This window comes from Suncus etruscus, chromosome 1, assembly GCF_024139225.1.
Source record: "Suncus etruscus isolate mSunEtr1 chromosome 1, mSunEtr1.pri.cur, whole genome shotgun sequence".
Classification (NCBI taxonomy): domain Eukaryota; kingdom Metazoa; phylum Chordata; class Mammalia; order Eulipotyphla; family Soricidae; genus Suncus; species Suncus etruscus.
The window spans coordinates 154,292,619-154,310,426 of record NC_064848.1 but is presented as its reverse complement, the minus strand read 5'-3'; the positions used below and the strand labels follow the sequence as shown (position 1 = coordinate 154,310,426).

The following is a 17,808-nucleotide window of genomic DNA, read 5'->3' as shown; positions in this document are numbered from 1 at the left end:
CCCCCAACTTCCTATCTGTTCCCCTCACCGGCCCTCTCCTCCCACCATGCGCAGTGCCAGGAACAGTTCTAGAATGTCGAGCCAGGAGTGACCCTCTTAGCATCACTGGATATGTAATCAAAACACAAACCAATAAACAAAAAACCCAAACAAGCAAAAAGAAATATAAAAGAGTAATGACTATTTATTGTCTGAACCCACTGTTTAAAATTCAGGGAACCATAAGTTCTTTAGTTTTAATTTTGTTTTTTTTGACAACACCCAGGTTGCAGCTCAGGGGTTACTCCTGGCTATGCACTCAGAAATCGCTCCTGGCTTGATGGAACCATATGGGACGGCAGGGAAATCGAACTGCGGTGTCCTGTCCTAGACTAGCGCGCCTTAACTCCCTGCTCCACGCTCTTTGGCCCAGAAAAAAATCTTAAATTCCTGCAAGGGGCACATGGTCTCCCTCTGGGGCCGCTCAAGCCCTTTTACACCGCTCGCCCCGCCCCTCCGGAAAGTAGAAAATTTCCCGGAACCCAGGAGCATGCTTGGGAGATGTAGTCTTTCCCGTTAAAGCCAGACGGGGGGTTGCGGACTTCATCAGTGCTCGTCGGGGTCGTCCGCACGTGGCTGAAGAGGCGGCGTCTGCAAGCCTGGTGATTGCGCCCTCTTTGCAAGGCGCTCTCCCCCCACCATGCCCGAAGGGCTGGTGGGTTCTCGCCGGCTGACAGGGTCCCGTCTGGATTCTGGGCTCCCGAGGTGCTCCGGGCTCTCCGCGCCCAGTAAGCGAGAGGAGATGCTGCTCTCCTGCGGGCAGTGGCGGCCGGCAGCGGCAGGAGGGGCAGCAGGGGCCCCTGGGAGCATCCTGCGGCCAGCCCTTACCACCGAGGCCGTGGAGCTGCAGCGCCGAAGTCTGCCCATCTTCCAGGCGCGGCGTCAACTGCTGGTGCAGCTCCGGAGCCTGGACAGCGCTGTCCTCATCGGTGAGCGGCGGGGCCTTCTTGCTTCGCCTTGCCTCAGTCCCGGAGAAGAGCTTGGACCCCGCCGCTTCTCACTCTGTTCGTCCGCAACGACCGACCTGATCAACCTTAGCTGTGATGCATGCATCCCTTGAGAGGCCCCGTGGGGGGGCAAGTCAGGCCAGTCAGCCGCCCCTTCCAGCCCAGAAGGCCATGACCGAGGTGTCAGGCAAGAGATTCCTCTGACATCGAAAGAGCAGAGGGAACTCGGGGGGCTTTGGAGTCTAGAAGGGTGGAGCTGTGTTTGGGAGAAGGCAGCGTGCAAAGTGGTCCCCCACAGGAGGAAAACTACAGCTTTCCTAATATATACGAGCCCAATAAAAATATAAGCTAGGGTTGAAAGGTAAGAGCTGAAATGTCAGTGGGGTCAAAGATGTCAATGAGAGATAGATTAAACGCAATCAGTGAGAGGAAAAGGAGAGGCTGAGAAATGGACAGATAGTCCCACGCAGAGGGGAGTAGTCGTGGAGGAGATTGAGAATGGAAAGCAGACTATAACGGTGTAGGAGAGGGGACCAAGAGATAGAGTTGGCCAGGAACAGAAAAAACCTAGAGTCAGGGGTTTCTCCTGGCTCCACGCTCAGAAATCGCTCCTGGCACGCTCGGGGACCATATGGGATGCCCGGATTCAACCATATACATTCTGCATGAAAGGCAAACACCTTACTTCCATGCTCTCTCTCTGGCCCCGAGGGATCACTTTTTGGGTTTTGTTTGTTTTGTCACACTCTCAGGAGTTACTTCTGGCTGTGCTCAGAAATCGCTCCTGGCTGGCAGGACCAGACCATTTGGGATGCCCGGATTCTTTTTTTTTTTTTTTTTTTTTTTTGGGGGGGGGGGGGGGGGCCACACCCGGTGGTGCTCAGGAGTTACTCCTGGCTGTCTGCTCAGAAACAGCAGCTCCTGGCAGGCACGGGGGACCATATGGGACGCCGGGATTCGAACCAACCACCTTTGGTCCTGGATCGGCTGCTTGCAAGGCAAACGCCGCTATGCTATCTCTCCCGGCCCGGGATGCCCGGATTCTAACCATCTCAGGCCCAAGAGGGGTCTCTACTGGGAGTTGTAGAACTTCAGATAGGCCCATGGGGAGATGGGTACAGATGATAAAGTGCAAAAGAAAGAATATGGATTGATGATAGTGCTGATGATCTGGAACATTTTGTCCTCACTGCACGATTGGGTTATTTTGCTTTAGGCAGAAGAGAAAAGTGCTGAGAGACATTGATCCAAGTTTGGGGTTTTGCCTGCTGGGTTCATCAGGACAAATGCATAATAGTTAAATTTTCAGTCTAAATTCTGGCTAGGTCAGGAAGGATGAGCAGTCAGGATTTTTTAATGAGAGAGGGGTGGTAGCAAGGGAGGGAAAGCATGTTCAGTGTTTTTTTTTTTTTTTTTCATTTTGGTGTTTGAGCCACACCCGCTGAAGCTCAGGGGTTATCTCTTACTATGTACTCCTGCCTTGGGGGACCATAAGGGACATGCGTGCAAGTCAAATGCCCTACCTCTGTGCAATTGCTCTGGCCCTTAGCATGTTTAAAATAACTGAGTTCTCTGTTCTAATTAGGTAGTAGGGAATAATATAGGATGATCACTGTATGCATGATGTTTAAGTACGTGGAAGAGACAATTAGATACCTGTCCACCAGGATTTAAATATTGCGATATATTGGTTCTTTTCTTTTCTTTCTTTTTTTTTTTTTTTGGTTTTTGGGTCACACCCTGCTGCAGCACTCTGGGGTTATTCCTGGTTCTTTTTTCTGTTGTTTTTTTTTTTCTTTTTGTGTCACACCCAGCAGCACTCGGATTACTCCTGGGTCTATGCTCAGAAATCGCTACTGGCAGGCTCCAGGGATCATATGGGATGCCGGGATTCGAACCACCGTCCTGCATGCAAGGCAAATGCCTTACCTCCATGCTACTCTTTGGCCCCAGGTTACTCCTGGTTCTAAGCTCAGAAATTGCTCCTGGCAGGCTCGGGGACCGTATGAGATGCCAGGATTCAAACCACCATCCTTCTGCACGCAAGGCAAATGCCCTACCTCCATGCTATCTCTTGGCCCCACTTACATTGTTTCTAATGGTTTTTTTTTGTTTGTTTGTTTTTGTGGTTTTTAGGTCACACCCGGCAGTGCTCAGGGGTTATTACTGGCTCCAGGCTCAGAAATTGCTCCTGGCAGGCACGGGGGACCATATGGGACACCGGGATTCAAACCGATGACCTGCATGAAAGGCAAACGCCTTACCTCCATGCTATCTCTCCTGCCCCTGTTTCTAATGTTTTGCTTTTAGGAAGAAAGTTGAATACTGTGTGTTTTCTGGGGATCAAAACCAGGATTCACACATACAGGGTATGTGCTGCTATACTATTAAGCCACATCCCTGTCTCAAAAACATCTTTGAAGCTATATATGTTTTTACTATATCCTTGATATCAATTTCTTCAAAGGGAGCAAGTCTTTTCAAGATTTTTTTTCTTTTTTTTCCTTTCTTTTGTTTTTGGTTTCTGGGCCACACCCGGCAGTGCTCAGGGGTTATTTTTGGCTCTGTGCTCAGAAATCTCTCCTGACAGGCTCGAGGGACCATATGGGATTCTGGTCTGTCCCAGGTTCACCACATGTAAGGCAAATGCCCTACCATTGTGCTTTCTCTCTGTACCCAAGATTTTTTTCTAATAAAATTTGACCTTTTGAGAAACAATTCCAATTGATTTTCCACCAGTAACATATATCATCACTACCATTATTCTGTGTCTTTGTCAACTTATCTTTTTCTTCCGCTTTTCTTTTGTGGTGAGGGGGGAAGTGGCTACTAGGAATCGTATCACAGGGCTCTTGTGATACCAGGGACTGAATCCTACAAAGCATGTATACCAGTACTTTCAGACATCTCTCTGGTTCCATTCCTCCTGGCTGTTATTTTTTTGGTGAAATGTGTTTTGCTTGCAATGAAATGAAGTATTTTTTGTTTTTTTTTTTCTAGGGGAAACTGGCTCTGGGAAGACGACTCAGATTCCTCAATACCTCTATGAAGGAGGCATCAGCCGCCAGGGCATCATTGCTGTGACCCAGCCTCGTCGTGTAGCTGCTATCTCTCTTGCTACTAGAGTTTCAGATGAGAAAAAAACTGAACTTGGGAAACTGGTATTTAATCTACTTTGCTAACATTCCCCTTCCTGCCCCTTACTTTACTTTTGTCTATATTTTTGCTTCTCTTTTTTGGGGGGTCCATACAGGTGGTGCTCAGGGATTACTCTTGGTTATTTGCTCAGGAATTACTTCTGGCTGCTTCAGGGGACTGTATGGGATACTGGGGAATGAAACCCCAGTTAATGCATGCAAGGCAACTGCTCTATCTGCTGTACTATTGGCTCTCGTCCCAGCCCCCTACTTTTTATATACATACAAGCTGCTTTCTTTTTCTTTTTCTTTTTTCTTTTTTTTGGTTTTTGGGTCACACTCGGCAGCGCTCCTGGCTCTATGCTCAGAAATTGCTCTTGGGGGCCGGGCGGTGGCGCTAAAGGTAAGGTGCCTGCCTTGCCTGCGCTAGCCTTGGACGGACCGCGGTTCAATCCCCCGGTGTCCCATATGGTCCCCCAAGCCAGGAGCAACTTCTGAGCACATAGCCAGGAGTAACCCCTGAGCGTTACCGGGTGTGGCCCAAAAAACAAAAAAAAAAAAAAAAAGAAAAAAGAAATTGCTCCTGGCAGGCTCAGGGGACCACATGGGATGCCGGGATTTGAACCACCGACCTTCTGCATGAAAGGCAAACACTTTACCTCCATGCTATCTCTCCGGCCCCTAGAATGCATGTTTCTGAGGGAACAGATCAACATCAGTGTTGGTCTTGTTCACTATGATAATGCAAGTGCCAAGCATGGTGCTGGATACTTAGTTGGTGCACAGCAAGTATGTGAAGAATGAATAATTTCTTCTCAAAGGTCGGCTATACGGTACGCTTTGATGATGTCACTTCAGAAGATACCAGGATCAAGTTCCTGACAGATGGTATGCTTCTTCGTGAAGCAATCTCAGACTCCTTGCTTCGGAAGTACAGCTGTGTCATTTTAGATGAAGCCCATGAACGGACAATTCACACAGATGTGCTCTTTGGCGTGGTGAAAGCTGCACAGAAAAGGCGAAAGGAACTGGGGAAACTACCTCTCAAAGTAGGTAGAGCTCTGCTTAAGAACATAGCCTTGTGTTTCCTTCTCAGTGTTTTCTTCTTTACCTACTCTGTTTTAGGGTTATGAAGAAAGATAACTGGGATGGTAGTAGCACAGGCCTCTTCCTCTGCTATTACTAGGATGTGAGAGAAGCACAGAAAGTCTGGTCCCAAGTTTTCTGACCCATCTTCCCTAAATCTCTTTATAGGTGATTGTGATGTCAGCTACGATGGATGTAGACCTATTCTCTCAGTATTTCAATGGTGCCCCTGTCCTCTACCTGGAGGGTCGGCAACATCCAATCCAGATTTTTTACACCAAACAGCCTCAGCACGATTACCTGCATGCTGCACTTGTTTCAGTCTTTCAGATCCATCAGGTATGGAATGGGGGTACAAATGCATGAAAGGTTTGTTCAGTTGACATTGCTGTTGGTAGAATATTCAGCTCTGAAAAGAAAAGCTACTGTATGAAATTACTTTGTAAACTCTCTTTTGAAGATCTGAGGAGGTGAGTTTATTTAACATGCCAAGTTGTTTTGTTTTATTTTGTTTTGTTTTTTTTTTATTTTTTTGGGCCACACCCGTTTGATGCTCAGGGGTTACTCCTGGCTAAGTGCTCAAAAATCGCCCCTGGCTTGGGGGGACCATATGGGACACCGGGGGATCGAACCGCGGTCCTTCCTTTGCTAGCACTTGCAAGGCAGACACCTTACCTCTAGCGCCACCTCTCCTGCCCCCCATGCCAAGTTTTTAATCCATATTTATAATATCTCAAATTTCCTTAAAAAAAAAAAAAAAAAGAGGGCCCGGAGAGATAGCACAGCGGCGAGATGCGGCGTTTGCCTTGCAAGCAGCCGATCCAGGACCAAAGGTGGTTGGTTCGAATCCCGGTGTCCCATATGGTCCCTCGTGCCTGCCAGGAGCTATTTCTGAGCAGACAGCCAGGAAGTAACCCCTGAGCACCGCCGGGTGTGGCCCAAAAACCAAAAAAAAAAAAAAAAAAAAAAAAAAGAAACATAGAACCTGGGAGATTACTTACAGGGTTGAAATGCATGTATTAGAACCTCAAGTGGAATTTCCAGTACTCTGTAAACCTGTAAGCACCTCTGAAAGTGACCCCATCTTTACTACTGAGCTGAGAGTAGCTCCTAAGTGTGGTAGTTGTAGCACTGTAAAAACAGAAAGTAAAAAAATTGAGAAAAATAATTGAACCCTCCAGACCCTTTTCTCAGCTTAACGAAAAAAAAATTACGCATGTTAGAGCTGTGGCTTTTGTAGTTTTTAATTATAAACTCCAGAAAGAAACATTCTTTTCTATTTATTTGTACTATTGCTCCAACTCTAAGAAGCAAATTTTATATTGCAACCAATACAATAGATATATAACCATATGTTTTGCAGGTGTCAGAGCCTGAGTTCAGTCCTGACACTGCATGGCCACCAAGCACTGTGGGCCTGAGTAATGTACTGTTTGACGCATCTCTTATAAGACAATGAAGCCAATTAACTTTTAGTCTCAAATGGTTCTCTAGCCACAGTGTATTTTTTAGTGAGTTTTTGGGCTTGGAAGCATGCCTTGTTGTGCTTAGAATTTACCGTATTTTTTGTACCGTAAGATGCACTCTACCCCACTCCCCCAAATGGGGGGAAATGTCTGTGAGTCTTATGGAACGGATGCCGCCTGGAGCTGAAGCCTGAATGCAGGGTCCCCCGTGCCTGCCAGGAGTGATTTTTGAGTGCAGAGCCAGGAGTAACCCCTGAGCACCACCAGGTATGCCTCAAAAACCAAAAAACAAACAGAAAACAAACTGCATCTTATGAGCAGGTGCATCTTATAGAGTGAAAAATATGGCACTTCTATCTCTGTGCTCAGGAATCACTCTTGGCATGGCTAAACCATATGGGGTTCTGAGAATCAAACCCAGGTTGTTCATGTATAAAGTAAGCATCCTACCCATTTTATTTTTACTCCATCCTGAAACTACTTTTGTATGTATCATTTAATAAAGTCTTCTTTATCTGCATAATGACATTTTTGCTTTTGGGCCACACTCAGCAGTACTCAGGGGTCACTCTTGGCTCTACACTCAGAAATCACTCCTGGCAGGCTAGGGTGGGTTGCCAGAGATTGAATCTGGGTTGGCCAGATGGCCAGATACAAGGTAAATGCCCTACCTACTCTCTGGCCCCCTTATTGGCTGTTTTTTTATGTGTGTTTTTTTTTTTTTTGGTTTTGGTTTTTGGGTCACACCTGGCAGCACTCAGGGGTTACTCCTGGCTCTAGGCTCAGAAATCACTCCTGGCAGGCTTGGGAGATCATCTGAGATGCTAGGATTTGAATCACTATCCATCTGCATTCAAAGCAAACGCCCTACCTCCATGCTATCTCCCCAGCCCTTTATTTGTTTTTTTTTTTTTTGGTTTTTGGGTCATACCCAGCAACGCTCAGGGGTTACTTATGGCTCTATGCTCAGAAATCGCTCCTGGCAGGCTCAGGGGACCATATGGGATGCCAGGATTCGAACCACTGACCTTCTGCATGCAAAGCAAACGCATTACCTCCATGCTATCTCTCCGGCCTCTATTTGATTATATTTTGGGGACCACACCCATTGATGCTCAGGGGTTACTCCTGGCTATGCACTCAGAAATCGCTCCTGGCTCGGGTACCACATGGAATGCTGGGGGATCAATTGCGGTCCGTCCTAGGTCAGCGCATACAAGGCAAACATCCACTGTTGTGCCACCACTCCGGCCCCCCCTTACTGTATTTTTTATATTTTCTTGTTGCTAAAGTAAGTTGGTGAATTTCCGTAAAAATTTTCTTAGTTGGGGTCAGAAAGATAATTCAACAGACTGAGCTTATGTTTTGCATGCAGGAAGCCCATCTTCAAATCCTTGGTACTGCATGGTTCCCTGAGCACCACCTAGAGTCATCTAAATACAGAAGAATAAACAAAATTTTCTTTATTGATACATTTTGTGGGTACACACCCAAGGAGGTATATAGGACTAAGGACTGAACACAATGGCACACATACAAGATGTTTTTTTTGGGGGGGCAGGGTTGTCACACCCAGCGGTGCTCAGGGGTTACTCCTGGCTCTGTGCTCAGAAATTGCCCCTGGCAGGCTAGGGGGACCACATGCGATGCCTGGATTTGAACCACCATTTGTTCTGGGTTGACCGTCTGCAAGGCAAATGGTCTATCACTGAGCTGTCTCTCCAGCCCCACTGGCAAGATTTTTGATCTATTCTTTTTTTTTTTTTTTTTTTTTTTTTTTTTGGTTTTTGGGCCACACCCGTTTGACGCTCAGGGGTTACTCCTGGCTATGTGCTCAGAAATCGCCCCTGGCTTGGGGGAACCATATGGGACGCCGGGGGATCGAACCGCTGTCCGTTCCTTGGCTAGCGCTTGTAAGGCAGGCACCTTACCTCCAGCGCCACCGCCCGGCCCCTGATCTATTCTTTGAGCCACATCCCTCACCTTTTAATTGTTTTAGGTGGGCTGTCACAGTATTCAAGGTTTACTCCCTATATGGTACTCTGGAGTTACTCCTAGTAGTACTTAGGGGCTTATGCAGTGTTGAGAGGGCTTACCTTATATTTGGTAATTCTTGGGGCTTACCCCTGATTCTCTGCTTAAGGATCACTTCTGGCAGTCCTTGGGGGACCAAACATGGTGCTAAGGATCTAACCAGGATTTACACATGCAAGATGAGCACTTGAACCTCTGTACTGTTTCTAACTCGTTTTTCTAAAATTGCTGACTTGGGCTAGAGAAATAGTGTCGTGAGTAAGGTGCTTGCCTTTATGTGGCTGGCTGGGTATGATCTTTGACAACCCATAAGGTCCCCCGAGTCTTGCTAATAGTGATCCCTATGTGCAGAGTCAGGAGTAAGCCCTGGGCACTATTGTATGTGCCACCAAAACAAAACAGAACAAGCAAAAAAATAAATAAACATAGCTGACCAGAGTTAGAGAGAGCTTAGTGAACTCAGGTTAATTTTTTTGCACACAAGGGACCTGAATTCAATCCCCTACACCTCAATCATCACCATAAAACAAACAAACAAACAAAAAATCGTATCTAACTCATCGAAGAAATACATTGTGTATTACTTGGGTAGCTATTTTTCCAAAGGGGACATTAATGTTCAGTTGCATGTGCATCTCTGCATTTATGCAGTTAAGATAAATAATTTTGGGGTCAAGGAGATAGCTCAGAGGGCTATTTTTAAAATGCATTCTTTACGGGGCCGGAGAGATAGCATGGAGGTAAGGCGTTTGCCTTTCATGCAGGAGGTCATCGGTTCGAATCCCGGCACCCCATATGGTCCCCCATGCCTGCCAGGAGCAATTTCTGAGCCTGGAGCCAGGAATAACCCCTGAGCACTGCCGGGTGTGACCCAAAAACCACACACACAAAAATAATAAATAAATAAATAAATAAATAAATAAATAAATAAAATGCATGCTTTATACTCAAGAGTTGATATAGTGAATTAAGCACTTGCCTATCAGCTGACCTGGATTCGATCTTTGGCATCCCATATGATCCTCTGAGCACTGCCAGAGTGATTACTGCATATAAACCTAGGAGTAGTGACACTGAGCATCACAGGTGTGACCAAAAAACAATAAATAAAAAATAATTAAATGGGGCCCGGAGAGATAGCACAGTGGTGTTTGCCTTGCAAGCAGCCGATCCAGGACCTAAGGTGGTTGGTTCAAATCCCGGTGTCCCATATGGTCCCCCGTGCTTGCCAGGAGCTATTTCTGAGCAGACAGCCAGGAGTAACCCCTGAGCAACGCCGGGTGTGACCCAAACCCCCCCAAATAAATAAAATAAAATAATTAAATGAAATACATTCTTTACTTGCAGGAGGCCTGGGTTCAGTCCTTGGCACTGCATGTTCCGTGGAGTGCTGCTGGGCATAGTTCTGAAACATCAAACCTGTAAGTCCTGAGCACTACCTGGTGTGGCCCAAACTGGTCACTAGGAATGATCCCAAAGGACCATCCAAGTAGAAAACCCTAAACGGGGCCAGAATGGTGGTGCTAGAGGTAAGGCATCTGCCTTGCACGTGCTAGCCTAGGACGGACAGTGGTTCAGTCCTTGTGTCCCCTAATCCAGGAGCTATTTCTGGGCTCATAGCCCAGAGTAACCCCTGAGTGTCACTGGGTGTGGCTCAAAAAAACCAGAAAAAAAAAAAAAAGAAAACCCTAAACACTGCTACTGCCCTATCCTCCACCCCTTCAAAATAAAAAGGAGGAAGAAAGAAAAAGAACTCTGGGAAACGGCCAATGATCATTGTTTTGTTCTGTGCAATCTGTTGACATTTGCTAATAAAACTTTGCCATTTTCATAGGAAGCCCCTTCTTCTCAGGATATCTTGGTGTTCCTTACTGGTCAGGAGGAGATTGAAGCAATGAGCAAGACATGCCGGGACATTGCAAAGCACCTCCCAGATGGCTGTCCTTCAATGCTGGTTCTTCCTCTCTATGCATCCCTACCCTATGCACAACAGCTTCGTGTCTTCCAAGTGGCCCCAAAGGTGAGTGTACTACCTCATCTCTCCATCCCTGACCCTGGAAATGGAAATCAGTGGGACTTAACTTAAACTGGACTATAACTCTGCCTATCCATATAATGTCCACAGGATAAAAAGGTCAAGTATCAGATGCTTTGACCAAAAAGCTGCCAAAATATAATGTATAACTACAGATAAACCTCTTCTATAGTAAGAAAAGGTAAGTAGTGGTAAGGGAAAGAGAAAGAATAAAATGCAAACACTGAATGCTAAATGAGTAACATTTCTAAGGTTTCATGTCAACAAACTTTATCAGTAATACCAGTTATTTGGTGTCCTTGCTAGGCCAGGTACTTTGCTAGTAACTTTTAACATCTTTTGTCTTTCATCCTCTTTTTTTTTTTTTTTTTTTTGGTTTTTGGGTCACACCCAGCAGCACTCAGGGGTTACTCCTGGCTCTGGGCTCAAAAATTGCTCCTGGCAGGCTTGGGGGACCATATGGGATGCCGGGATTCGAATTACTATCCTTCTGCATGCAAGGCAAATGCTCTCTGGCCAACTTTCCATCCTCTTAAGAATAGATGTAGTTTTCATTTTGTAGACATTGGTATCCTGAGTAGTAAAGAAATAGCTGCTCCAGTACAGTAAATAACAGACAGGGCCAGGATTCTAACCTATATCTGTTTCTGAATCATGTGCTTAATCTTCTATATTTCATTGTTTCAAAATAAGCTTTATAGATTAGATGGGATGGGTCCAGAGCACAGCTGTAGGGTATTTTTGACCTGGGTCAGACCCAGGTATGATCCCCAGCATCCCATATGGTTCCCTGAGTCTGCCAGGAGCTATTTCTGAATCCAGAGCAAGGAGTAACCTCTGAGCACCCCTGCATGTGCCCCAAAAACAAACAAAAGCTTCTGAATTATATGCATTTCATATGGATTTTTGTTTTTGTTTTTTACTCTCTTTTTAGGGCTATCGCAAAGTGATCATTTCAACCAACATTGCTGAAACCTCCATAACCATTACAGGAATAAAATACGTAGTTGACACAGGCATGGTTAAAGCAAAGAAGTATAATCCTGGTGAGAATTTGTAGCTCATGAATGCCTTTTTGTTTGTTTGTTTTTGTTTTTTGTGTCACACTCGCAGCACTCAGGTCCTGGATAGGCTGCTTGCAAGGCACCTTACCGCCTGTCTCTCTGGCCCCATGAATGCCCTTTTTTATGTATACCAAGCACCATTGGATTTCCTAAAGTTCTAGTTTCTCAAATGAACATTTCATTTTTATAACAGATTTGGGTGACAGGCTTCATACTTGAGGATATTCAGATATTAGGCTAAGATAAAATGACTTGGGCACAAGAGGCAAGCTGGAAAGGGTTCAGGGTAGCAAATTTTGCAACTGAGGGTATGGAACTCCCTAGAAGTTGAGAATATATTATCTCTAAAGAAAAGGTCAGTCTGAACCACATCAAAGGCTTCATCAGAAATATTGAAGCATGACTGACTGAACCTCTCTCTTCTATCTTAGGAAAGAAACATCCCCTAGGCTAGACTAATACATTATTTTCTGAGGATAAACTGAGGGGGTCTTGCTTTACATTCATGTTTCTTTTTTTTTTTTTTTTTTTTTTTTTTTTTAGCTTTTTGGGTCACACCCAGTGGTGCTCAGGGGTTACTCCTGGCTGTCTGCTCAGAAATAGCTCCTGGCAGGCACGGGGGACCATATGGGACACCGGGATTTGAACCAACCACCTTTGGTCCTGGATCGGCTGCTTGCAAGGCAAACACCGCTGTGCTATCTCTCCGGGCCCTACATTCATGTTTCTTATCTTCACTCTTTTGTTTTGTTTTCGGGTCACACCCAGTGGCATTTGGGTTACTCCTGGCTCTGTGCTCAGAAATCACCCCAAGCAGGCTCAGGGAACCATATGGGATGCCAGGAATCGATCTACTATCTTGGGTTGGCCGCGTGCAAGGCAAATGTCCTACCACTGCACTATCTCTCCGGCCCCATACCTTCACTTTATTCTACAGAGGATCTGATTGCTCCAGGATATATTTAATTGAAATGCACTTCTGAACATTCGAGAGTGTTTACTTTTACTATGTGTCTCTTGGTGTTACAGCATAGAAGGGACTTATTGAGTGCCTGGAACAGAACCCTCCTTTTTCAGGACAGTCTTGACAAGTGTACTTCCTGGACTCATTTGTCAAAGTTGTGCCCATGTGTGCTACTAGCCCAAGCACATGGCGCCTACATCTCTCTTCTTGAGATGTGAACTTTTCTGCTTTCATGTTGGGTTGTATACCAAAGCTCTCTCCACCTTCAGAGATGCCCACACTCTCTCCTGAATGTATTACTGTTTCCCCTTCTTCTCTTCTCATCCCCTTTAGCCTATCCCCTAACCCCATTTACTTCTATAAAATAGGAGAGTAGGTATATCGTACAAGGGATTACTTTATTAGTCACTCATTGGTCAACCATCTTGTTGCACACTTGCCTGGTTTTAGAACAGAAAATTTTGAGTCCTGGGAAACACTTCAGTGCAGCAAGCAAGATAAGCAAGCAGGAAATGGAGACTTAGGGGACAAATGGCAAGGATGCCCACTTCGGTGTTGGGCAAAGTGGAGTGGCTTTCACTCTATGATCTAATTCCATGCCTCTACTGGCCCCTGATACAAGCTGATTTTTTTGCTTTTATTAATAGATTTCACACAATATTTATTGTAAGCCTTTTTGTTTTACTAAAGAGTTGTTGGGGGGGGGGGCGGAGAGGTAGCCTGGAGGTAGGGCTTTTGCCTTGCATCCAGAAGAATGGTGGTTCGAATCCTGGCATCCCATATGGTCCCTCAAGCTTGCCAGGAGCGATTTCTGAGTATAGCGCCAGGAGTAACCCCTGAGCACAGCCAGGTGTGACCCAAAAACCAAAAAAAAGAAAAAGAGTTGTCTGATCTTGAGATTTTTAATTTAGTCTTGAGATTTTATGGATTCATATGTTGTGGAAAGAATCACTGGTGAACACATAAAGAATGCTCTATTGATCCACTTTGTTCACTGTTTCGGTGATGAGCAGATTACTAACATGGGCTCTTTTCCTTCCAGATAGTGGCCTGGAGGTATTAGCTGTGCAACGGGTGTCTAAAACTCAGGCCTGGCAACGCACAGGACGGGCTGGTAGAGAGGAAAGTGGCATTTGTTATCGGCTCTACACAGAGGATGAGTTTGAGAAGTTTGAGAAGATGACTGTACCGGAGATACAAAGGTCGGCCTTAGAAGCATCCGTGCACTTGCCATTTGTCCCTATATCTCCTTTTCCTGCTTGCTTATCTTACTTGCTGCATTTTTGCTAAAACTCCCCCCTCTCCCTGCCAGTGGACAAGCTGCCTTATGGACGGGGAATCAGGGACAAGTGAATGATTCACTTCTTTCACGTTTTGTAGGTGTAACCTAGCAAGTGTGCTGCTGCAGCTCCTAGCAATGAAAGTCCCAAATGTCCTCACCTTTGACTTCATGTCGAAACCCTCTCCAGGTAAAGGAATCTTCGGTGCTGTGGCAGACATGTGAATAGGCAAAAACAGCAAATGACAGTTCAAAAAAAGTGCTAATTTCCTTTTGCTTAATTTTTATTTAGTGGATACTTGAACTAAACATCCCATAATCATAAAAGGATGAATTCCTTTTTTGTTTTGTTTTTGTTTTGTTTTGTTTTGTTCATAATACTCTAACAATCTCAGGAACTATATAGGGTGCTGAGGATCAAATCTGAATCAGCCATGTACAGGGTAAGCGCCCTGTCTTCTGTACTATCACTGTGTACCCTATGTAAGGTGAGTTTTGCTATTTGCACCATCCCCCTATAGAAATAATAGCTTCTATAGAAACTCATAATTGGAGTTCTTGACTACAGGAGACAATGAAGATGGTAGAAGTTGAGAGGCCCAATAGGATTTTAGACAACAGACGTTACCAAAACTTTACTTTTGCTAATAAAATACGAAAAGATTAAATTTCTTTGCTTTGGGCTGAATATGATTGGTTCCTGTTCTTTAGTTATGGGGTGTGTGTGTGTGTGTGTGTGTGTGTGTGTGTGTGTGTGTGTGTGTGTCTGTGTGTGCAGAAAAAATAATGGGTTTTTTTTGGGGGGTGCCACATCCAGTGTGTGTGTGTGTGTGTGTGTGTGTGTGTGTGTGTGTGTGTGCAGAAAAAATAATGTTTTTTTTGGGGGGGTGCCACATCCAGTGGTGCTCAGGAGTACTTCTGGCACTCTGCTCAGTGATCACTCCTGGCAGGATAGGGGAACCATGTAGGATGCCAGGAATTGAACCTAGCCAGGCCACATTCAAGACAAGCACCTTATCTACTGTAGTATCTCTTGGCTTGCCTGCTTTATTTTCTAGCTTTTGGGCCACACCTGGCAGTACTTTGTGCTTTACTTCTGACTCTGCTCAGTGATCATGCCTGGTGGGCTTGGGGGACAATATGGAGACTGAACTTGGGTCAGCTGCATGCAGGGCAAGCTTCCTACTTTCTGTACTATTATTCTGGCCTCTTCTATACTTTATTTTTTCTTTTAGTTACTAAGTTCCTGCATACATGGAAAAATATTTATATACATACAAACACATACTATATATGTATGGTAGTGAAACCAGCAATATGTACCCATTAGCAGTGCATTTGACTCCCTTCCAGCTGTCCTCTGATTTACAACCTCCACATCTTTTTTTTTTTTTTTTTTTTGGTTTTGGGACACACTCGGTGGTGCTCAGGGGTTACTCCTGGCTGTCTGCTCAGAAATAGCTCCTGGCAGGCACGGGGGACCATATGGGACACCGGGATTCGAACCAACCACCTTAGGTCCTGGATCAGCTGCTTGCAAGGCAAACACTGCTGTGCTATCTCTCCAGGCCCCAATCTCCACATCTTGATTGTTATTCTTTTGCTTTTCTCTAATGTTTATTTTATGCCTGTGTATTCCTAAACTATGTATTGTGTTAGTTCTTTTTGGCGAGGGAGGTCACACCCGGCAGCACTCAGGGGTTACTCCAGGCTCTATGCTCAGAAATCACTCCTGGCAGGCTCTGGGGACCATATGGGATGCCGGGATTCGAACCACTGCCGGGATTCGAACCACTGTCCTGCATGCAAGGCAAATGTCCTACCTCCATGCTATCTCACCTGTCCCTTGTGTTAGTTTTTCTTTGTCTTTTTTTTGGTCTCTTTTTTTTTTTTTTTTTAAGTTTTTGGGTCACACCCGGCAGTGCTCAGGGGTTACTCCTGGCTGTCTGCTCAGAAATAGCTCCTGGCAGGCACGGGGGACCATATGGGACACCGGGATTCGAACCAACCACCTTTGGTCCTGGATCGGCTGCTTGCAAGGCAAACGCCGCTGTGCTATCTCTCCGGGCCCATTGGTCTCTTTTTTTTAACCACACCCGGCGATGCTCAGGGGCTACTCCTAACTTTGCTCAGGATGCCTTCCTGGCATGCTCAGGGGGCCATGTGGGATGCCAGTGACCGAACTCAGGTCGAACGCGTGCAAGGCAAGTGCCCTACCCGCTGTTCTATCGCTCCAGCCTCTTTATCTTTGTCTTAATTTTTTAGTAGCCTTCTCTCCCTTCATGGTTTATCTTTATTTGTGTGTGTGTGGTGGGGAAAGGTTTGGGCCATACCTGGCTGTGCTCAGCAATCACTCCTGGCAGTGCTAATGGGACTGTATGTATTACCAGGGAATGAACTCAGGTTTGCTGCATGCAAAGCAAATTATCTCTCCAGCCCTCATCTTGTTTTCTGAGGTTTATTTGTTTTGATACAGTTTTCAGCACTAAATACTATTTCAGTATCTTTCATTTAATATATATTACAGATCATTTCCTTTTAGTATGTACATATTTATTATGCCCAGAAGAATATTTTTTTATCCTTTAGTAGATACTGCATTTGCATGTTTAAAACACAAAGGGTTTGGAGCCTTTTTTTTTTTTTTTCAGACATGCCTTGCACATGTCTGACCTAGGACGGACCTGGGTTTGATTCCTGGCATCCCATATGGTCCCTCAAGCCTGCCAGGATCAATTTCTGAGCACTGCCAGGTGTGGTTCAAAAAAACAAACAATAAAACCCTCAAAGGATATGGGGAAAAACACCTTCTCACCAGGTGCCTTTGAGATACCCGCTGTTTCCACCGTTGTTTGTATGCGTCTGGAGATACTAGTGCCTGTGACATTCATAATATACATTCATAGGGGCCGGTGAGGTGGTGCTAGAGGTAAGGTGTCTGCCTTGCAAGCGCTAGCTAACCGCGGTTTGATCCCCCAGTGTCCCATATGGTCCCCCCAAGCCAGGGGCGATTTCTGAGCCCTTAGCCAGGAGTAACCCCTGAGCATCAAATGAGTGTGGCCCAAAAAACTAAAAAAAAAAAATATATATATATATATATATATATATATGTGTGTGTATATATATATATATATACACACATTCATAAATTACTGGGTTTATGTAATTTACATTTGCCCAATTTATAGGTCATTATTTCAAATGAGAATAGAAGATCAGGGAGATAGATAGCTGAAAAAGTTGAATGACTGGGCCAAATTGAATCCCTAGTATTCACATGTAAGGCTTAACAGAGCTGGGCCCAGGATTTAAGTACTCAACTCTCAGATTGGCAGGCCAAGGCATTCTAGAAGTGACCAAGGCTCTCTGGGAACTGCTTGCATAATCTCCCCCACTTCCTCTCAAATAAATAAAAGGGAGTTGAACAGAATACAGTGATATTATTAACCACTTTGTGAGTATATCATGGAAGAGTGTGGTTTTGATCTTTGCTGTTTAGAATGATAAGAAATCCCTCTAAAGTATTGGACTAATTTCATCTTCTTCCATTGTTGGTTTTGGCTCCTTGTGTTTCTTTTTCTTTAGATCATATGCAGGCGGCCATTGCCCAACTGGACCTGTTAGGTGCTCTTGAACATAAGGATGAACAACTTACCCTGACTCCAATTGGAAGAAAGATGGCGGCTTTTCCCTTAGAACCCAGATTTGCCAAAGTAAATGATGCCCTCCCCTCACTTTCCTTTATGTATATACAGGT

The 17,808-nt window shown here is 45.2% G+C and overlaps 1 protein-coding gene across 1 annotated transcript in view; it reads left to right on the top strand.

Moving 5' to 3' along the window:
* Positions 1-875: 875 nt before the first annotated feature.
* The window catches only part of DHX33 (DEAH-box helicase 33), a 28,986-nt gene continuing 12,053 nt past the window's right edge, over positions 876-17,808 (top strand). Inside the window, exons 1-10 of the mRNA XM_049774803.1 lie at positions 876-968; positions 3,297-3,355; positions 3,987-4,147; positions 4,945-5,172; positions 5,378-5,548; positions 10,544-10,729; positions 11,679-11,790; positions 13,815-13,974; positions 14,153-14,241; positions 17,637-17,764. Coding sequence (XP_049630760.1) covers positions 5,014-5,172; positions 5,378-5,548; positions 10,544-10,729; positions 11,679-11,790; positions 13,815-13,974; positions 14,153-14,241; positions 17,637-17,764 — 1,005 coding nt within the window. The 5' untranslated portion in view covers positions 876-968; positions 3,297-3,355; positions 3,987-4,147; positions 4,945-5,013. The remainder of the gene's footprint in view (positions 969-3,296; positions 3,356-3,986; positions 4,148-4,944; positions 5,173-5,377; positions 5,549-10,543; positions 10,730-11,678; positions 11,791-13,814; positions 13,975-14,152; positions 14,242-17,636; positions 17,765-17,808) is intronic.